A 23,205-nucleotide genomic window follows, 5' to 3' on the forward strand; every position below is an offset into this window, starting at 1 on the left:
TACTCAGCTTAAATCATAAAGTTTTGAAAACAGTTTAATTCAATCGACTGACAACAAAAACGACTGATTTTTTTTATGTTTTTGTCAGAAGGAATAGAGCGCCCCTCTAATCGAAAAAATAACCGTGTTATTTTGAAAAGTGTTTTTCATGTGTTATTTTTATTCACATCACACTATGTGTGAAACTTTAACAATTGAAAATTTTACATGTCATAAGACAAGAACATGTGGTGTGATGGCACCTTTAGATCATAAAAAAATAACTAGCTATGAACTATTTAGGTACGTTTTACACCGAGTTGTATTTCAATTTCTTAACACTTCCCAATTACTGTGCACTGATGCACGTGTACTAAAAGCAAACGACAGCTGTCTCATCTCTTTCCGTTTCCTTTTTCGTGAACGCTTCCAAAATGAAAGCCAAGGGACAGGTAATTTTCCCTAAAAAATGTGAAAAACTACTATAAAACGACGGTGAAAAGTGTGGCATAAGTGATTTTCAACGCTAGACAATCGAACTAATAAAAATTAAAATTTTTTAAAAGCCATTAAAGGCTATTTCATTGGAAAAATGTTGAATGGAAATCGGCATGTGCTGCCATGCCATACGGAGCTGTCAAAACATTGTAATGAGTGTTAGCAAATCTGTCATATTCTAGAGGAATTTCCGCAAATTTTGCAATGAGTGGCCCTTGAAACAATGCGAAGTAATGATAAAAATTCTAAATATGCCTAAAAAGCAAAAAATTAATGACTTGAAAAACATATGCCGCATTTTCATTGATATGTTTCTTGTTGATATATGGTTGGTAAAGACTGCCTTCTAATGAATATGTTTTTGTTGTTGTTTGTCTATTCCAGTTGAAGGAATACGAGGTCATCGGCCGCAAGTTGCCCTCCGAAAAGGAGCCTCAGACTCCTTTGTACAAAATGAGAATCTTTGCCCCCGACAACATTGTTGCCAAATCCCGTTTCTGGTACTTCTTGCGCCAATTGAAGAAGTTCAAGAAGACCACCGGCGAAATTGTCAACCTTAAGCAAGTGTACGAAACCTCTCCCACCAAAATCAAGAATTTTGGCATCTGGTTGCGTTACGATTCCCGTTCTGGTACCCACAACATGTACCGTGAATACCGTGACTTGACTGTTGGTGGTGCTGTCACCCAATGCTATCGCGACATGGGTGCCCGTCATCGTGCTCGTGCCCACTCCATCCAAATAATTAAGGTTGAAGCTATTGCTGCTAGCAAGACCCGCCGTGTACATGTCAAACAATTCCACGACTCCAAGATCAAGTTCCCCTTGGTGCAACGTGTTCACCACAAGGGCAACAGAAAATTGTTCTCCTACAGGAAACCAAGAACCTACTTCTTGTAAAAGGATAGTGATTGGATTAATGTGTGATGAAGTTGACTATGATGTGGGTTTTACTACAATTTCGTTTTTTATATACTTTAAGACTATGATGAATGCGTCAGTGAAACACACAGAGTGTTAAATTTGGAGGTAAATAAAATAGAAAAAAAAATCTAATGAAAGTGTTTTGTTTGTTGATTACGCAGTTGTGTTTACTTTGAACAACCTGTCGATGTTTGGATTTATTTTTACATATATGAAGAAAGAATCAAATAAAGAAAAATCCTATTAGAATATGAAAAGCAGTGGTCCCAATAGCTGAAGTCCTTTGACATAAAACCATTTTCTTTAATATTTATGGAAGTAATGAAAATGCAAAAAAATGTCCTTGATTTAACAAAACTACAATTTTTAAAAATCCGCGAAGTCCATGTTGATGCCTAGCAATTGCAAATTCTCCAATAAGGTTCGCGGCGTGTAGTTCCACAAGTATCTTGGCTATTGACGAATCTGTTCTTGTTGTTGTAGCCACATTAGCCACATTAGTATGCAGATTCTTTGTGAGATTACTCTGACTCGGCGGGAGTTATTGTTGAAGTCACTTTTGCATGTTATGGTGGCGATCCTCGTCAAGCTCGTTCTGTTCCATATGACGACTGATCGCTGCGGGGACATGGTGGTCATATATGGTGGCCACTCACTCACCTTGTCATATTGAGGATCATAGGAACTCCATTTTTATGCAAGAGCCAATGCCCCCCATCCTCGCTGGTTGGAATGGAGTATAGGTAGAAGAAACAGTGCCGGAAATATCACCCCATCTTGGGGAAATTCCTGTTTCACTCTACGGTGCTTAGACTTCCTATCCCTAAATTCCAAAAATTACTGTCGACCACACAGATAATTCGCGACCCAGCGTTTCAGGCCTGGCTGGAGGGACGTGTTGGTGATGTCCTCAAATAATTTGGCATGGCTGACCGTGTCGAATGTGTTCGATAAGTCCAGTGCCACGAGGACCGTTCTATCACTTGGCCTGGGTTGATTGAAGCCACGGCAAATGTGTGCTTTGCAGTCTTCGAAATCCACATTGATGCTCGGCGAATGGAAATTCTCCTACGAGGCTCGGGAGGAGTAATGCCTCAAGCGTCTTTGCTACTGGTGAGAGAAGGGAGATCGGTCTGTACGCCTCCCCCAAACTCGGGTCTTTTCCAGCCTTCAGTAGGGGGATCACTCTGCCCATTTCCAGCCATCGGGAGTTATAAGAGTGTTCAAAGACAGGTTGAGGATAGTGATAAGGTACTCAACTCCAGGTGAATCCAGATTCCTCAACATCAATGCAGAGATTCCGTCGGGGCCCAACGCCTTGACGGATTTGGCGCTACGGATGACATTCGTAACTACGCCCACGGTAAATTGTGATGGCTGTTCATCGGCTCGGAGATCATGAATACGGCGAATGGCTCTCCTCCTTGTCCTGTCACTCCGGGGTGCACAATAAATTGACGGTTGAACAACCTGGAGCATCTCTTCAGATCAGTCACGGTTATTTCGCCAAAAGTGACAGAGGTCTTGTCATCCCGTCTACCGGGGTTCGAGAGTGACTTGACAGTAGACCACAGCTTGCTTGAGCCGGTGCCTAAGTTACATTGCTCCAAGTGTTCTAGACACAAATTCCGCTTATGTTCGTTGATTCTGGGTTTAGTGGGGTCCATACATCATACATACCATACGAATCCCATCACGCTCGTCTGCGAGTAGCACTGCCTGTGCCGGAAAATTAGGCCGCCCTTGGGGTATCCAACCGTCTGGTATAAAGCGAGCGAGCGGCTGCTGCGTTAATGATGTCTTGGAATTTCCTCTCGGCAACTAGCACATCCGAGGGGGTGGGAGTTCACTGAAGCGCCGATTGGTATACTCTCTGAAGCCAGCCCAATCAGCCTTCTTCTGATTGATAAACATCCGGCGAAGGTTGGTGTCATGGGGTGCTGCGTTGCATGCAGATCAGTGATTGGAAATTGTGACGAGTTCAGTTTGATACACTATTCGGATTTTACTTGGGTTACAGTAGCTCTGTTGGTTTTTCTCATCTCCTATTGGTGGTGGACGTCCCCAGGATGTCGAGGGACCAAATACTCTTTCAAGAGGTCTCATTGCATCAAATTTTAGGATAAAAAAAAACAAAAGTTATGATATTGGTCGTTCCTGGTACAAGTACTGCTGTTGAGCGTTCAATGCCTTCAATCGGAAAACGGCTGTATGGAAGCTCGTAGAACGTTTGGTAGGATTTTTCTAAAGTTTTCGTAGGAAAAATGGCAACACTGGTTCCAACCTGTGTGATGGTTATAGTCATCCCGACCGCAAATGTAGTTCACAATCCACCTCTTTCGGCAATCCCATGGCAGCTGTTTGTACGTACCGGATTGACCCGATGGAGTTATTCATCGGCAAGAGCTGCCGCCTCAGTGGTGTTAGGAGGATAAGAGTCAATGATGTCATTAATGGGATCAGTTGCGCCCCAAGTGTCTTTGCAACCGGAGATAGGAGAGAGATGGGTCTATATGAATCTCCCATTTCGGTCGTGTTTCAGGTCAATAGCACCTCCAATGTCCTTGCGACCGGAGATAGGAGAGAGATGGGTCTGTATGACTCTTTCATTTTGGGATGCTTCCCCGGTTTAAGATCCACCCTATCCATTTTCCACACCTCGGGTATAACTAGGGTGGAGATAGATAAATTGATAGTGTCCATGAGGTATTTGAATTGTAATTCGTCTAAATGTTATAGAATTAGCCTAGATATTCCGTCAGGACCCATTGCTTACGATGGCTTCGCCATCCTTATGGCTTCGGCTACATCCTTGTTTCCGAAAGGCTTATGTACTTCTTACACTGGAAGCTTCCTTGCTTTTCGGAGAATGATATTGACATTGCTGTAAGCTTATTCGGATTTGTTGAATAGTTGATGAACTGATGACATTTAGATTTAAATTTATTTATTCAAGCATGTAATCGAAGCCATTCGGCCAATTTAAGAATTTTAACGTACAAAGAGCTCATTTGTCGTGTGACCTTTACTGAAAGGCGTGCTGCGCGTAATAAAAGGCGTGCTGCGCGTACTAAAAGGCGTGCTGCGCGTACATTCCCTGGATAGTTTTTGAGCCATATTGTATTGTCCACGAAAAATTTCAAAGTGTATGGACGACGAAAATCCTATGGGGAGAACCGGACTGTGAGAAGACGAGAATACGAGACGGTATCATTACAGGACACATATGACTACGAGCTCATTTATGCAAAATCGTTGCGGCAAGTGATAGCATGGGGAGGGCATGCGAGGAAGATGATGAGATGTTGGAACATTTGTCAATGTCAATTCCCGGCTTTCGCATAAAACAACATATGGGCGTGGTATGGAAATCAATTAGGGATTTTGTAAGCAGCACGGAATTCCTGACTTAAATTCACTTTTTCGAGGTTACTTTTAAGTATTTAGAGCACACAACAAGCCGATTACGGGCTTGGGTATATATCCATAATGGCATGGGGGCGGATTAATGTCCGTATCCTCTTTTAACCTAACCTAAGTGTATATAGGTACAGATAGATTTTTGCTTTCGAGCACTATCTACATTCCGACAGACGGATGGATATGACTAGATCGCCTTAGAATATAAGGAATATTTTAGCATTCCAAACTTATGATGGCGGCAAATGATAAAACAAAATCCCACTTTGGTCCATACGAAATTAATGAGACGATTAAGAATTGCAACACAACTTAAATTTCGTTGCCAACGAGGAAATTTGCTATCGAATTTTACATCTCTGTATTGAATGCTTTAAAAGAATGAACATGGTAACTGAATGTTCAAAACACTGATATGCCATGAATCTGACTCAAATTTTCCACTTCAAAATTGACCCATAAACTTTTATAGTAAGACTTTGTCTTAATTCTGGGTCACGTTGGGTGGGTAACGTAACGCATAGGGGCCAACGTAACGCATGCATTTATTGAAATTACCAACTGTGAAACAAATATACAAATATATTTTCCATTCATTACCATACAATTTATGATATACCTAAAATTTTGTTTGTTTTAAAAATCATATTTCTTCATCTTCTTTGGATGGCTTCATGCACTCGGTGAAATATTCTCGTACTTCATTGCATTCATCACTTTTGCTCCACATAGAGTCGGGGCATGCTTTAAAGGTTTTCATCATAGCACAATGAAATATCATATCACCCTGCGGAGAGCATCGTCCACCTGGAGGACCTCTTCGGTTTATTGGCGGGGCGCCTCCAAATCTCTCATGTATTTTTTGCATTATCTCTACGGACTTTTGATAGCATTCTTGAAAGGATTCCTTTAACAATGGTATAATTTCCGGAGTCTCCTCGCCGGCATTGTCTAGGAATGTATCCAAATTATCTTCATTTAGCTGACCATCTACTAAAATACCAGTTTCATTTAGAACACAGGAACACTAATAATGTGAGATAAAAGGATAAGAAAAGAAATAAAAGGTTGCATGAAATAAAAATCATTAATAAGAAAAAAAATTTTGAGGAAAGATGATGCATATAACTTTTATTGGGTGGCCCAAAAAGTAATTGCGAATTTTTCATATAGTCGGCGTTGACAAATTTTTTCACAGCTTGTGACTCTGTAATTGCATTCTTTCTTCTGTCAGTTATCAGCTGTTACTTTTAGCTTGCTTTAGAAAAAAAGTGTAAAAAAAGTATATTTGATTAAAGTTCATTCTAAGTTTTATTGAAAATGCATTTACTTTCTTTTAAAAAATCCACAATTACTTTTTGGGCAACCCAACAGATAACAAATGGGTTAGGAACACAAATATATTAATAGGAAGGCAATTTTGGGGAATTTGTCTAATTTAGACATTACCTTATATATCGTCTTGACATTCTAAAACGATATAGACATGTGAATGAAAATTTGCCATGAACATTTCACTAAGGAACTGAGGCGAACTTCTCACATATCACTGAATGCTGTCCGGTTCAAGTTTTAAGCTCAATGACATGGGGCCTCCTTTTTATAGCCGAGTCCGAACGGCGTGCCGCCATGCGACACCTCTTTGGGGAGAAGTTTTAACATGGCATAGTATCTCACAAATGTCGCCAGAATTAGAAGGGGAGAACCAACGCTGAAATTTTTTTCTGATGTTCTCGTCAGGATTCGAACCCAGGTATTTAGCATTATAGGCGGACATGCTAACCTCTGCACTACGGTGGCCTCCAAAGTGGTTGGGCAATTTTCTTACACCCACAGAAAGTTCAATTATCCCTTTGGTCTGAAATTTGGTTTATCTTTACACTTATGACCTCCGACTAAAGAGTCTTTATACGCCAATAAATATAGTCCCCATACACATTTTTATACCCTCCACTATAGGAAGGGGGTATACTAACAACTTCATTCCCTTTGTAACACATCGAAATATTGGTCTAAGACCTCATAAAGTGTAAAAATTTTTGATAAGTCGATCTTGCCATCTCCGTTCTTGATCGCCATGACATTTAAGTCGATCTTGTCATGTTCGTCCTGTCTGTCTGTCTGTCTGTGAAAAGCGCGCCAACGTTCGAAGGAGTAAAACTAGGCGCTTGAAATTTTGCATACATAATTTTTATTAGTGTAGGTGTGTTGAGATTGTAAATGAGCCATATCGGTCCATATTTTGATATAGTCCCCAAATAAACTAATCTCCCGATTTAACTTCCTGAGCCTCTAGAGGGTCTGATTCTTATCCGATTTTGCTGAAATTTTGTATAGTGACTTTTTCTATTACCTCTAACATATGTGTCAAATTTGGTCTGAATCGGTCTTTAACCTGATATAGCTCCCATATAAACAGATCTCTCGATTTTACTTAGTGATCCTCTATAAGGCGTAATTCTTATCCGATTTTGTTGAAATTTTGCATTGTAACCTTTCCTTTTACATATGTACCAAATATCGTCTGAATAGGTCTATAACCCGATAGAGCTCCCACATAAACCGATCTCCTCGAACCTTGGCACGGTATGGTTGTGAGCACCACAAAGGCTGGAACATTGGGGCCCGATCTGTGTGGTATTCATTACTGTCACTAGAGGCTGCGAGCTACCGGGCGCGTCCGAAGGTTGCGGATAGTGAAATGCTCCATACGGAAAAGCTGCAGTGGCAGTCGCGGACAATTAGCGGTATTGAGCGGCGAGTCTCAGTGAAAGTCCGGGCGGCAACGGCTTTTGCACAAATTCTGAGTGCCTATGATGTTCAATATGACAAGGCGAGTTATTGGGGCCTTAAAAAAACCAATGGCCACCCTGTTCCCACGGTGATCGGACCTTTGGACCGGAACGAGCTTGCTCACCTACCTACAGGATCTTGACGAGGATCGCCATCTACACATGAAAATGTGGCTACAACTAATACAAACGATCTCCTGATTTAATTTTTAAGCCTCTGGAGGGCGTCATTCTTATCCAATTTGACTGAAATGTAGCAAAGTGATTTCTCTTTCTATGACATCTAACAAATGTGCCAAGTATGATCTGATTCGGTCTATAACTTGATATAGTTTCCACATTCCCGATCTCCCGATATAGGGTATTGAGGCCATAAAAGATCTATTTATTATCCCAAACCCGTGACTGTCAAATCTGGTACAGATCGGGCCATATTTGGATAAAGCTGCCATATATACCGATCTCCCGTTTTTGTGTAATGAGCCTATAAATGAGCATTTTTCATCCAATTTCGATGAAATTTGGCACAGCGAGTTCCGGTACCCCTCTTAACCTTTTTGTTCAATATCGTCCAGATCAGACCATATTTGGATATAGATGTCATATAGACCGATCTCCCGATATAGAGTATTGAGCCCATAAAAGGAGCATTTTCATGCGATTTTGTGATCAGTGAGTTTTGAAAGACCTCTACACCTGTTTGTTGAATATCGTCCAGATCGAAGCATATATACCGATCTCCCGTTTTTGTGTAATGAGCCTATAAATGAGCATTTTTCATCCTATTTCGATGAAATTTGGCACAGCGAGTTCCCCTCTTAACCTTTTTGTTCAATATCGTCCAGATCAGACCATATTTGGATATACCTGCCATATAGACCGATCTTCCGATATGGAGTATTGAGCCCATAAAAGGAACATTTTTCATCCGATTTGTATGATTATTCTTCTTAAGTCTCTAGAGGGCGTAATTTTTATGTGAGTTTTTTTATGACTTCTAACAAACGCGCCAAGTATGGTCTAAATCGATCCGTAACCTGATGTAGCTCCCATATAAACCCATTCCCTGATTATACTTAATGAGTCTGTAGAAGGCGTAATCCTTATCAAATTTGACTGAGAGTTTGCACAATGGCGTCTGCTATAGTCTCCAACATTCAAGCCAAGTATGACCTAAAGCTCAATGAGAAGACCTCCTTTTTATAGCCGAGTCCGAATGTCACGACGATTGCGACATTTCTTTGGGAGAAGTTTTTGTCTGTTTGAATGTTCATGTCTTCTATACTTTGAAAATTTTGCTCATATCGCTGTTTTGATCAAAGCAGCTTTACTCCAAGAACACTTAACTTTAATCTTTATCCGATGTGTAGTTCCAGGAAACTAGTAACCACATTTATAATCTGAGATGTGAGATGTTCTAAGCAAACGTAGAACATTTCATCAAAATTGTTTCAAGTTTAGATATACATATTGGGTTGCCCAAAAAGTAATTGCGGATTTTTTAAAAGAAAGTAAATGCATTTTTAATAAAGCTTAGAATGAACTTTAATCAAATATACTTTTTTTACACTTTTTTTCTAAAGCAAGCTAAAAGTAACAGCTGATAACTGACAGAAGAAAGAATGCAATTACAGAGTCACAAGCTGTGAAAAAATTTGTCAACGCCGACTATATGAAAAATCCGCAATTACTTTTTGGGCAACCCAACCCAATACATAGATCACCTCCATACATACATAGATCACCTCCGTACATACATAAATAACTTCCATACATACATAGATCGCCTCTTTAAAAATGGAGTAGCTGTAGCGACTTTTTCTTGTCTTTGTTTTTTTTTTTTTTTTGTTTTGTTACTTTTAACCTTCATTTAGAACTTTTGCTTTACTTCACTTACATGGTGGTGGTGGTGATGACGTCCTCCATGTTTTCCATGATGTCGATGTCTAGAAGGTCCCGATGGATGTGGTCTATTTTCATTATCACTGCCCTCCATTAGGCCTTCTGTTGGTTGTGGAGGACCCCTTTTATCAATGCCTTGACATTTTTCAACAATTTCTTCACTTATAAGGGTTGGTATAGCACAACATTCTTTAGGATCCTGCTAAGGCAAAAATTAAATAGAAAACGCTAAAAACAATACCTGTTCCTATTTGTTTATAAATGTTATATAATGTATTTAAACCAATTTTTGTACTCCTATAGTTGTCCGTTTTGATGTGGTCTTTCAAAATCTACCTTAAAATTTGCAGGTGCCTCGCAATCCACTTCAGCGTTAGTAACCTGATATACAATTGATTAAATTAGCGTGTGTTCTTTGAAAAATATTAATGTAATTAAACACACCACAGATAAAAATGAGATTATTACGACGATATAAAAAATTGTAGTTTCCATTTGGAATTCGGTACGGTAACTGCATTTCGTAGTGCATGATGATCAGCTTTTATTTAGAAACAACAAATTGGAACGAAAATAAAAATGCACTAGAAAATGGTGCATGTTTGAAAAAGATTAGATCGAGTTGAACTTGGTGACATCAACCAAATGTTACAAATTACAACAAAACAATTAAAAGCGTGCTAAGTTCGGCCGGGCCGAATCTTTTATACCCTCCACCATAGATCGCATTTGTCGAGTTCTTTTCCCGATATCTCTTTTAAGGCAAACAGGGGATAAAAGAAAAGAATTGCTATAATATTGGAGCTATATCAAGTAATGTCCGATTCGGACCATAATTGATTTGGTTGTCGGAGACCATAGTGGAAGTCATTGTGTAAAATTTCAACCAATTCAAGTAAGAATTGCGCCCTTAAGGGGCTCAAGAAGTAAAATAGAGAGATCGGTTTATATGGAAGCTGTATCGGTTTATAGACCGATTCGGACAATATTTAACACGTATATTGAAGGTCATGGGAGAAGCCGTTTTACAAAATTTGAGCCAAATCGGATAATAATTACGCCCTCTGCAGGCTCAAGATCCCAGATTGGTTTATATGGCATCTATATCAGGTTATGGATCGATTTGAACCATATTTGGCACAGTTATTAAAAGTCAAACAACAAAACACATCATGAGAAATTTCAGCCAAATCGGATAAGATATTGTGCCCTCTGGTGGCTTAAGAAGCTAAGATTAGAGTTCTGTTTATATGGCAGCTATATCAGGTTATGGACCGATTTAGACTATACTTAACCCCAAAACACGGCGTGCAAAATTTTAGCCAAATCGGATAAAAATTTACGCCCTCTAGACGCTCAAGAAGTCAAGACCCCAGAGAGGTGTATATGACAGCTATATCCGGTTATGAACCGACTTCAACCATACTCAGCACAGTTGTTGAAAGCCATAATAAAACACCTCAAGCAAAATATCAGCGAAATCGGATAAGAATTGTGTCCTCTAGTGGCTGAAGAAGTCAAGACCCAAGATCGGTTTATATGGCAGCTATATCAGGTTATGAACCGATTTAGACCATACTTAGCACAGTTTTTGGACGTCATACCAAAACACGGCGTGCAAAATTTCAGCCAAATCGGAAAAAAATTGCGCCCTCTAAGAGCTGAAGAAGTCAAGACCCAAGATCGGTTTATATGGCAGCTATATCAGGTTATGAACCGATTTAGACCATACTTAGCACAGTTTTTGGACGTCATACCAAAACACGGCGTGCAAAATTTCAGCCAAATCGGAAAAAATTGCGCCCTATAAGAGCTGAAGAAGTCAAGACCCAAGATCGGTTTATATGGCAGCTATATCAGGTTATTAAACGATTTGAACCATACTCAGCACAGTTGTTGGAAGTGATACCAAAACCACGTGCAAGATTTCAGTTAAATCGGATGAGAATTGCGCCCTCTAGAGGCTCAAGAAGTCAAGACCCAAGATCGGTTTATATGGCAGCTATATCAAAACATGGAACGATTTGGCCCATTTACAATCCCAACGAACCTACACTAATAAAAAGTAATTGTGCAAAATTTGAAACGTCTAGCTTTACTCCTTCGAAAGTCAGCGTGCTTTTGACAGACAGACGGACGTCCAGACAGCCGGACATGGCTATATCAACTTTAAATCGATCAAGAATATTTATACTTTATGGGGTCTAAGACGAATATTTCGAGGAGTTACAAACAGAAAGACGAAATTAGTATACCCCATCCTATGGTGGAGGGTATAAAAATAAACCAGTTATTGGGTTGTACAGAAATAAATTGTAATTACAAATCTTTTATCGGGGAACCTCATTCACTTGTTTTGACCAAATCAATTGACTGCCTAAAATTACATCCAAGTTCTTTGCATACGAAACAATGACTTCAATCCTTTGATTGTCTTCAAAAATATCAGGATTTCCTAGGTTAGGTTAGGTTGGAAGAGGATGACGCCAAAATGTATGTCTTAGCATCCGCGTAGGTCATCATGTGACCCATTGTGATTCCTCGTGAACTCTTCTTCTTTTCTGATAAGTAACACTCGCCTGAAGAAAAATGGTTTCAATGCACTTTCTCATACCACTTTGCCGCTTTAATGAAGGCCTTGTATTTGACTGGGTTCAAGCCTCAGATTTCGTCTAGTGCTTGAAGGAAAAAAGATCCAAGAATCCTATTTCTACTTTGAGATAAAGCATGACATTGGCATAGGAAGTTAAAACTGTCTTCTTGAGCGTCTACATTGTGACATCAGCGGCAAATATCATCATTTCTTACGCCCATGCGAAACATGTATCTACCTAACTTGTTGTGTCAAGTTATAATCCCAATGACTGTACTTAAATGCATCTTCTCCCGTTACAATACGGCGTCTAGGTTCTGCCTCGAGCGTTTGTCCCACAACAATTTCGTTTGTTCACAGCCTTCGCTTGAATTCCAGCGATTTAACCAAATTTCTTTGCAGCGCTCCTTAAGACCATAAACAAGTAAAAGCGTGCTAAGTTCGGCCGCACCGAATCTTGGGTACCTACCAACATGGCTTCCGCTAAACATTTACCCTTAGTAACTGAATTTGTATTTGAATTATTTTGGTCTCAAGAAGTCATATCGGGTCATCGGTACTTACGGGGCCTATATCACCATATTGACCGATTCGGATAAAACTTGACACTAATGTTGTAAGTCATAAAATAGGGGTTTGGACAAAATTTCAGCAAAATCAGGTAAAAATTTAGGCTTTTAAGGGCTGAAGAAGTCAAATACGTAGATCGATTTATATGGCGGCTATATCTGGTTATAGACCAATTCGAATAATACTTGGCATGGGTGTTGGAAGTCATAACATAAGTCTTTGTTCCAAATTTCAGCCAAATCGGATGAAAATTGAGGTTTCTAGTAGCTCAAGAAGTCAAATACGGGTATCGGTTTATATGACGGCTATATCTGTTTATAGACCAATTCAGATCATACTTGGCATGGATGTTGAATGCCATAACTCAAGTCTTTGTTCCATATTTCAGCGAAAGCGGAAAATTGAGGCATCTAGGTGCTCAAGAAGTCCAATCGGGGGATCGATTTATATGGAGGCTATATTCAAATTCTACCAAAGAATTAAACATCAAACCGATGGCTTTGGTGCAGCCAAAGAGAGTGCAGAGACAAAGAAGGAAATCTAGTAACGAACACATATAACATGCTGATGATATAAAAAGAACATTTTACCTAACTACTAGTGTTCGACGTGGGCGGCGAAGAGGATACCGCAGAACCAATCAATGGTAATGATAGTATAGAATGTTTACCTCCTAGTCAAAATGAGGTCCAAGTAGCAGTGACCCGACTAAAGACCAACAAGGCAGCAGGAGCCGACGGGTTACCCGCTGAACTATTTAAGACCGGAGGCGACACGTTGATAAGGCGTATGCATCAGCTTATCTGCGCAATCTGGCTAGAAGAACGCATACCCGATGATTGGAACCTCTGCATACTATGTCCCGTACACAAGAAAGGAGACAAGACGGAATGTGTCAACTATAGAGGAATAAGTATATTCCCCATCGCATACAAGATACTCTCGAGCGTACTGTGTGAAAGATTCAAACCTAAAGTCAATGGCAAAATTGTGCCTTTTCAATGCGGCTTTAGACCTGGTAAATCCACCCTGGACCAGATATTCACACTGCGCCAAATCCTGGAAAAGACCCGAGAAGAACAGATCAATACCTACCATCTCTTTGTTGACTACAAAGCCGCCTTCGATACTCCTTTAAGTTCAAAGGTATTTCAAGCCATGTCTGAGTTTGGTATCCCTGCAAAATTAATAAGACTCTGCAGAATGACACTTGCTGATACGCGTCCCTCAGTAAGAATAGGAAAGAATCTCTCTGAACCATTTAATACCAAACGAGGTTTCAGACAAGAAGACAGCCCACCGTGTGATCTCTTTAATATCCTGCTGGAGAAGACTATACGAGACGCAGATGTGAATAGGTATGGCACACTAATCACAAGAGAACACATGCTACTCGTCCATGCCGACGACATCGACATCATAGGTCGGTCCCTGGAAGTAGTAACTGCTGCCCTTGAAAGAATCGAAAGAGAGTCAGTGAAAATGGGTCTGGCAGTAAATGGAGATAAGACGAAATGGATGGTTTCAACTCCCAAAACGCCTTGAACAACCGAGCAGATAAAGAAAATGCAGAAAGTCGGGAACCACAACCTTGAGATAGCGGCACCGCCGTAACCGAAGCGAATGACACCAGTTTTGAGATTAAGCGAAGAATAATACTGGCAAACTGATTCTACTTTGGACTAAGCAAGCAGTTTAGAAACAAGGTCACCTCTTGACAGACGAAGATTACACTATACAAGACACTGATACTACTTGTGTTGTTATATGGATCTGAAGCATGGTTACTTGTGAAAGCAGATGAGGCAGTGCTTGGAGTATTTAAGAGAAAGATTCTTCGTAAAATATATGCACCAGTTTGCGTTAATGGAGAATGTAGGCGAAGTATGAACCACGAGCTGTATGAGCTGTATGACGACGATAGCATAGTTACATGCATCAAAATACAACGGCTGCGTTGGCTAGGTCATGTTATCAAAATGGATGAAGTAGCCCCAGCATAGAAGTCTTTTGAAGACAAACACGGTGGTACACGCAAACCGGGAAGACCAAAAGCTTGATGGAAAGATCAAGTGGTGGGAGACACCTCGAAACATGGTGTGAGAGATTTTAGAATGAGCGCAGAAGATCAAGGCGCTTGGAACGTTATTCTACGTTTGGCTAGTGGAACAAATATTCTGTCATAGCCAATAAAAGTAAGTTGGGGATTGCAAATGGGCCATATCGGTTCAGATTTGGATATTCTGAACCGATATGGCCCATTAGCAATCCCCAACGACCTACATTAATAAGAAGTTTTTTTTTGCAAAATTTCAAGCAGCTAGCTTTACGGGTTTGACTGCTATCGTGATCTCGACACACTGACGGACGGTCATTAATAGTTAGACTCAGAATGTCGAGACATTATGGGGTCGCTGATCAATATTTCGAGGTGCTACAAACGGAATGACTAGATTAATATACCTCCATCCTATGGTGGTGGGTATAAAAATTGCGAGAGGGGAGGATATACATCCGTAACCGACTCAAGGGGGAGGTTTACTCCGGTCTTAGCAAGTACATCGGTCCTTTCATTTGCCCCGGCACCCAGCATAAGGTCAAAGAAATACCATTTCAATAACTCCCAACAACGGCCCAAGACCGTGGATCTCACGCACGTTCTATTTAACGCCTTCGACGTTGCCTGACTGTCGCTAAAAATATGAATTTCTGATCGGTCACCTGCGTGTCTCGCTGGTGACCCACAATTCAATCCAAGCTGTTTCAAGACGTCAAACCTTGAAACCTGTCTATATGAGAGTTATATGCAAATTTGTTTCTTTTTTGCCCATTAAAAATTTGAACTGCGTATTGACAAAATATAGATCTGAACCCACTTTAGGCTCAATACCTTCAATTTTAAAGTTGTATCATGGTATCCACAGACTATTGATGGATAGATGGATTAAATCTCCTTAGAGTTTTACAACGAACAAAATTTCTAGAGTCAGAAACGAATACTTGATGTGTTACATAAGACACCAACCTACGATGAAAGGTCAACAAAAAAAAAAACTCAGGAAACAAAATAAAGCGATTAAATGGCATGTTTTGTTCAGAAATTATATTTGAATTAATTAGTATACGTAGGTGGAAACCACCAAGCCGCGATCTCACTGTCACTCCTCCCTTAATTGTCAATTGTTATAATTTATTAATAATAACTGCAATTAGTTTTAATAATTTTGTTAAGTTGTGAGGGATTTTCCTCAAAAAAAAAAAAACATTTCGTTAATTTTTAATATGATTCAGTAAGATCTGCAATAATAATCATGTCTATATGCAGTTATGTAGAATACTTGAAGAAGCTTAATAAGCGCCTACTCGAGATATTCCATGTTATGTTTGCTTTATTTAAACTATATATAAAAATATTTATATTTAATGGAAAAAATAATGGGATTGATGGGCGCGGTACACTGATGCCTTATTATAAAAAAACCGTTTGAAAAGTATACTCTCATATTATAAACATATATTGACGATTCTTGAAGATCCTATCTCCATCTTTAAATTAAAGTCTCTTTATATTTACGTACACAACCTTCAGATACGAATTTCGATCACTGACTAGTTCTAATTTTTTTACCTACCACCGTAGGATAGGGGGTATATTCATTTAGTCATTCCGTTTGCAACACATTGAAATATTAATTTCCGATTCTACAAAGTATATATATTTGGGATCATCGTAAAATTCTAAGACGATTTAACGATGTCCGTGTGTATGTCCGTCCGTATGTTGTAATCACTCTACAGCCTTCAAAAATTGAGATATTGAGCTGAAATTTGACACAGATACATCTTTTTGATGAACGCTGGTTAAGTTCTTGTACGGGCCAAATCGGACCATATTTGGATATAGCAGCTATATAGACCGATCTGCCGATAAAGGGTCTAATGCCCCTAAAAATCTTTATTTGTAATCCGATTTCGCTGAAATTTGAAACAGTGAGTAGCTTAAGGCTTCTGATCTGACATCATTAAGACATCTGACCCAAATATAGTTCAAATCGGACTATATTTAGATATAGCTCTCATATGTACCGATCTGCCTATAAAAGGACCGAAGCTCATAAAAGCTTTTTTTTTTATCCAAATTCGCTGAAACTTGAAACGGTGAGTAGTTTTTGGCCTTCCAACATAGGATCCAAATATGGTTCAGATCGGACTTTATTTAGATATAGCCGTCATATAGGCCGATCTCCTGATTAGGGGTCTGAAACCCATAAAAGCTTCATTTATTATCCCATTTCGTTGAAATTTGAAACAATGAGTAGTTTTAGGCCTCCCGACATCTGACCTTAATATGGATTAAATCGGACTATATTTAGATATAGCTGCCATATAGAACGATCTCCAAATAAAGGGTCTGAAGCCTATTAAAACATATTTTTTTACCGATTTCACTGAAATTTTAAACAGTGAGTAGTTTTACGCCTCCTGACATAGGACCCAAATATGGTTCAGATCGGACTATATTTAGATATAGCTGCCATATAGACCGATCTGCCGATAAAGGGTCTGAAGCCCATAAAAGCTTTATTTTTTAAACCGAATTTGAAATAGTGCGTAGTTTTAGTTCACCCAACATAGGACCCAAATATGGTTCAGATCGGACTATATTTAGATGTAGCAGCCATACAGGGTCTGAAGCCCATAAAAGCTTTATTTTTTATTCAATTTCGCTTAAATTTCAAACAGGAAGTAGTTTAAGGTCTCCCGATATCCGTCCCCAATATTGTTCGGATCGGACTGTATTTAGATATAGCTGCCATATAGACTGATATGTCGATTAAGGGTCTGAAGCTCATAAAAGCTTTGTTTATTACCCGACTTTGTTGCAATTTGAAACACAAAATTCAACAGTGACTTGTATTTAGTAGACCACTCAATGTCCATGCCGACTTTATCCAATTTTCACCGGATTGCGGCGAAAGGGGGTTTACATATATACCCGAGGTGGTGGGTATCCAAAGTTCGGCCCGTCCGAAGTTAATGCCTTTTTACTTCTCAATTTCTCTTTGCACAAAATTGGGGGGATTTCCAATTAGATGAGGAGTGGGTATTGAGTGATCGTTTAATGTGTGGAGATGAGAAAAGAGAAGCGATTACGTATCAAGTGGAATTCTCTTTGTGGATGTTGAGTGGACTCTTGTTGTTGTTTTAGCAGTTTGTTGTGTTCTATCTATCGTCTGCTTGATTCTGTTGAATGTCAAGATCCAGGAACTCTGCGACTAAGATGGGGTGCGTCCACAGGGATCTGGGTCTGAGTCGGGTGGGTTTGGCTGGTCCCTGGTCACAATCGGCACATACATCTTGCACGTCGGCATCAATCCTTGCTCTGTAGGAGTTGAGGCATCTGCATCTGCCAGAACGTAATTGAGCCAGAACTACTCGGGTTTGCCGAGGGTGGTCAATTTCATCAGATGCAATGGGAGGTGGTCGTTCTCCAAGAACTACATTAACCCGGTAGCTATTTAGCGCATCTGCTACCGTGTCTGCATGAATGTTGAGCCAAGTTCATTGAGGTAGACGTTCAACCTATTGCAGATGTTAATAATGAGTGGGCGCGCTGATTTCATAATCGAACAATCGTCCGCATATGATACGATCTCTATGCCGTCTGGAGGGGGTGGAATGGAGGATAGGTAGAGGTTAAACAGTGCCGGAGATATCACCCTGCCTTGGGGAACTCCCTATTTCACTCTACGGTGCTTTGACTTCTTATCCCTAATTTCCACAAATGACTGGCGACCACACAGATAGTTCGCAAGCCAGCGTTTCAGGCCTGGTTGGAGGGATGTATTGTCGATGTCCTCAAATAGTTTGGCATGGCTTAATATGCAGTCTTCGAAATCCATGTTAATGCTCGGCAAATGGAAATTCTTCTACGAGGCTCGGGAAGAGTAATGTCTCAAGCGTCTTTGCTACTGGTGAGAGAAGGTTGAACGGTCTGTACGAATCCCCCAAACTCGGGTCCTGTGGACTATAATTTTATGCAGTGTTATTATTATTAATCTTATTATTCCTCATGCAACGAGGAACAAGAAGATAAATTAGGAGAGGGTAAACCCAAAAGAGAAGAGTAGAAGAATAAAGACACAATGTAAAGTTTCGGTTTATGATTGAACAGAGAAAAGGAGAGTGGAGATGTGTATTTTGCTCACTAGAAAAGAGGTTGTGGATATTATTCCAGGGTGGATTATTCCATTCTACTTCAAAAGCTGAGTGACCTTTATGGTATTGGGGGGAATGCTTGTCAACGTATATAACCCTATCTCACGGACAGGTATCAGTGAGTTTGTGTGCATGGCGAAACATAAGGAATCCATCCCGTTAGAAGTGGAGTTCCCCAGGATTCCGTCTTAGGGCCAATGCTCTTCATTTTATATGTAAATGATCTGTTTTCAAGTAGTGTTGATGATTATTGCTCTATGTATTTATTTGCTGATGATATGCAAATTTTATTTACGGGAGAGCATAGTTCCATGGACGTGATGCAACATAGTATACATGACACCATGAACATGTTACAGGATTGGATGGCACAGAATAAATTAATTGTTAATCATGAGAAGACGAAGGCAATGATATTTTTTTTTCAACCAACATCTTTCGATATTTCCTATAATGCAATCCCTATACAATTGGTTGAACAACTTGAATGTTTAGGTGTCATATTAGATTACAAGTTGGATTTTGGTCTTCATATAGAGCGGGTTGTATCGCATACATATGGCTCATTGCGACGCCTACATAATTGCGATCTATGGCTACCAAGGCCTATGAAGACTAAACTGGTTAATGCTCTGATAATGCCCAATATTCTCTACTGTTTGGAGGTTTATTGTGGTACATCGGCCCAGAGTATGGACAGGGTGCGCAAAGCCTTTAATAGTGCTATGCGTTATCTATATTCCGTTAATCGTTTTTCTCATATTTCCCCTTATGTTCAATGAAGAAGTAAAATAGGGAGATCGGGTTATAGGATAGCTGTATTAGGCTATAAACCGATTCATGTCATTTTCGACACGTATGTTAAAGGTGATAAGAGAAGCCGTTGTACACAATTTCAGCTAAATCGGATAATAACTGCGCCCTCTAGTGTCTCAAGAAGTCAAGACCCCAGATCGGTTTATATGGAAGTTATATCAGGCTATGGACCGATTTGAACCATTCTTAGCACAGTTGTTGAAAGTCATAACAAAACACCTCATGCAAAATTTTAGCCAAATCGGATAATAATTGCGTCCTCTAGTGGATCAAGAAGTCAAGATCCCAGATTTGTTAATATGGCAACTATATTAGGTTATGGATCGATTTGAACCATATTTGGCACAGTTATTAAAAGTCATGACAAAACACGTCAAGCGAAATTTCAGCCAAATCGGATAAGAATTGCGCCCTCTAGTGGCTCAAGAAGTCAGGATTCAAGATCGGTTGGCAGCTATATCAGGTTATGTGATACTTAAACACCAAAGAAACTTTTTCTTAACCCTGAAAAGTTATTTTTATTTTGTTTACAATAATAAAAGTCGTCGCGCCTAGTCGTTTCGACAAAGAATGACTGCCCAGGGCTAAACAAACTGGAATTATTAAAATATGCTCTTTAAATTAATTTCGTCATCTTTGGTTTGAATCTTTGAGGTAACGACAACATTTTTTTCAGTGAGCCAAAATGCTCAAAACTCTAGTTTTGCAATTCGGCAAAACGGGCGATTATATCGAACCACATTCAACATGTGAACTTCTGTAGACTTGGTCCGATTGTCGAAGTGTGAATTGAAGAAAGGGTATACAGAGGTATACAAGGTGTTAGGTTACGTATTTATAATTGTTAAAAACATGTTATGGATTTCCACATTAAATCGAGTCTTTTACAGCATTTTATGCTAAGAGAGGTCATTTTCAATTGCGTGCTATAAATTTAATTTAATAACATTATTGTGGGTGGGTGGGCTTTAGTAGACATATGAATGTACGTAGTTGTTTTGGTGAAAACCATTATTTAATTGTATCGAGAGTTGATGACAACCCATTATCATTTACAATGGCGTAGATAGCAACTGAATATGAGCCTGGAATTATTAAAATTTGATATTTTGTGAAAAAAACTTTCAAATTTGTGTAAAAATTTTTGTTATTTTTATACCCTCCACCATAGGATGGGGGTATACTAATTTAGTCATTCTGTTTGTAACTCCTCGAAATATTCGTCTAAGACTCCATAATGTATATATATTCTAGATCGTCATGACATTTTAAGTCGATCTAGCCAAGTCCGTCCGTCCGTCTGTCTGTCGAAAGCACGCTTACTTTCGAAGGAGTAAAGCTATCCGCTTAAAATTTTGCACAAATACTTCTTATTAGTGTAGGTCGTTTGGGATTGTAAATGGGCCACATCGGTACATGTTTTGATATAGCTGCCATATAACCCAACTTGGGTCTTGACTTCTTAAGCCACTAGAGGGCACAATTCTTATTGGATTTGGCTGAAATTTTGCACGTGGTGTTTTGGTATCACTTCCAACAACTGTGCTCAGTATGGTTTAAATCGGTCCATAACCTCATATAGCTGTCATATAAACCGATCTGTGGTCTTCACTTCTTGAGCCTTTAGAGGGCGCATTTGCTATCTGAAATTTTGCATTAGTTGTTTTATTTAGTCTTCAACAACTGTGCCAAGTATGATTTAAATCGGTCTATAACCTGATATAGCTGCCATATAAACCAATTTCGAATCTTGACTTCTTGACCCACTAGAGGGCGCAATTCCTATCCGATTTGTCTGAAATTTGCATGAGGTGTTTTGTTATGACTTTCAACAACTGTGCCAAATATGGTTCAAATGGGTCCATAACCAAATATAGCTGCCATATAAACCGATCTGGGATCTTGACATTCTTGAGCCTCAAGAGGGCGTAATTATTATCCGATTGGTCTGAAATTTTGTACAACGGCTCCTCCCATGACCTCCAACATTCGTGTCAAATATGGTCTGAATCGGTCTTTAGCCTGATACAGCTCCCATATAAACCGATCTCCCTATTTTATTTCTTGAGCCCCTAAAAGGCAAAATTCGATTTGGCTGAAATTTTACACATAGACTTCTACTGTGGTCTCCAACATTCAATTCAATTAACATAGCAATTCTTTTCTTTTACCCTACCGGGAAGAACTCGAAAAAAGCGATCCATGGTGGAGGGTAAATAATATTCGGCCCGGCCGAACTTAGCACGCTTTTACTTGTTTATAATTATTAATTTTTAAAAATTGTAAATGTTTGAAAGAAATATAATTATGAATATCTGTTTTGTTTTAAATGCAATAATTTTTAAGGAATGAATGTTTTTATACCCTCTACCATAGGATGGGGATATACTAATTTCGTCATTCCATTTGTAACATATCAAAATATTGATCTGAGATCCAACAAAGTATATATATTTTTGATCGTCTTGACATTCCAAGTCGATTTAGCCATGTCCGCCCGTCTGTCCGATCTCGGATCTTGACTTCTTGAGCCGCTAGAGGGCGCAAATATTATCCGATTTGGCTGACATTTTGCACCTTCCAATAGCTTTTGACATTTTGCCTTCCAATAACTCTAGTATGATCCAAATCGATTCATAACCTGATATAGTTCCCACATAAACCCATCACGGATCTTGACTTCTTGAGCCGCTAGAGGGCGCAATTATGCCAAGTATGCCTAAATCGGTTCAAAACCTGATATAGCTCCAATATAAACCGGTCACCCGATTATACTTCTTGAGCCACTAAAGGGAGCAATTCTTATCCGATTTGGCTCAAAATTTTGCACAACGACTTCTTGTATGACCTTTAACATATGTGTTGAAAATTGAAATTTTCATAGAAAATTGAAATTTTCATAGAAAATTGAAATTTTCATAGAAAATTGAAATTTTCATAGAAAATTGAAATTTTCATAGAAAATTGAAATTTTCGTAGAAAATTGAAATTTTCATAGAAAATTGAAATTTTCATAGAAAATTGAAATTTTCAAAGAAAATTTAAATTTTCATAGAAAATTGAAATTTTTATAGAAAATTGAAATTTTCATAGAAAATTGAAATTTTCATAGAAAATTGAAATTTTCATAGAAAATTGAAATTTTCATAGAAAATTGAAATTTTCATAGAAAATTGAAATTTTCATAGAAAATTGAAATTTTCATAGAAAATTGAAATTTTCATAGAAAATTGAAATTTTCATAGCAAATTGAAATTTTCATAGAAAATTGAAATTTTCATAGAAAATTGAAATTTTCATAGAAAATTGAAATTTTCATAGAAAATTGAAATTTTCATAGAAAATTGAAATTTTCATAGAAAATTGAAATTTTCATAGAAAATTGAAATTTTCATAGAAAATTGAAATTTTCATAGAAAATTGAAATTTTCATAGAAAATTGAAATTTTCATAGAAAATTGAAATTTTCATAGAAAATTGAAATTTTCATAG

The 23,205-nt window shown here is 38.8% G+C and overlaps 2 protein-coding genes across 3 annotated transcripts; one reads left to right on the forward strand and one right to left on the reverse strand.

Moving 5' to 3' along the window:
- Window positions 1-324: 324 nt before the first annotated feature.
- Window positions 325-1,533, forward strand: LOC106085171 (large ribosomal subunit protein eL20). Its single transcript, XM_013249266.2, has 2 exons — window positions 325-431; window positions 862-1,533. Exons 1-2 carry the CDS (start codon window positions 414-416, stop codon window positions 1,375-1,377), a joined length of 534 nt encoding a protein of 177 aa, XP_013104720.1. The 5' UTR covers window positions 325-413; the 3' UTR covers window positions 1,378-1,533.
- A 3,788-nt stretch (window positions 1,534-5,321) lies between these two features.
- On the reverse strand, window positions 5,322-10,031 carry LOC106085174 (general odorant-binding protein 67). Of its 2 annotated transcripts, none has more exons than XM_013249270.2 (5): window positions 9,960-10,031; window positions 9,852-9,896; window positions 9,511-9,714; window positions 5,441-5,848; window positions 5,322-5,382 (listed from the first exon to the last, which is right to left on the reverse strand). In XM_013249270.2, the coding sequence occupies exons 1-4, from the start codon at window positions 10,008-10,010 to the stop codon at window positions 5,465-5,467; spliced, it is 684 nt and encodes a 227-aa protein (XP_013104724.2). In that variant the 5' UTR covers window positions 10,011-10,031; the 3' UTR covers window positions 5,322-5,382; window positions 5,441-5,464. The 2 variants fall into 2 exon arrangements, with proteins under 2 accessions (XP_013104724.2, XP_013104723.2); XM_013249269.2 differs by having other exon boundaries at window positions 9,511-9,717.
- Between the last annotated feature and the right edge of the window lie 13,174 nt (window positions 10,032-23,205).

The sequence above is a fragment of the Stomoxys calcitrans genome, chromosome 5 (assembly GCF_963082655.1).
Source record: "Stomoxys calcitrans chromosome 5, idStoCalc2.1, whole genome shotgun sequence".
Taxonomy (NCBI): domain Eukaryota; kingdom Metazoa; phylum Arthropoda; class Insecta; order Diptera; family Muscidae; genus Stomoxys; species Stomoxys calcitrans.

Bases quoted from the DNA above. Each gene is read 5' to 3' on its own strand.
- LOC106085174 (XM_013249269.2), bottom strand. From the start codon at position 10,010: ATGGAAACTACAATTTTTTATATCGTCGTAATAATCTCATTTTTATCT. The intron at 9,897-9,959 runs GTGTGTTTAATT...ATTGTATATCAG, and splicing joins TAATCTCATTTTTATCTGTG to GTTACTAACGCTGAAGTGGA. The intron at 5,849-9,510 runs GTAAGTGAAGTA...TCACATTATTAG, and splicing joins GTCATCACCACCACCACCAT to TGTTCCTGTGTTCTAAATGA.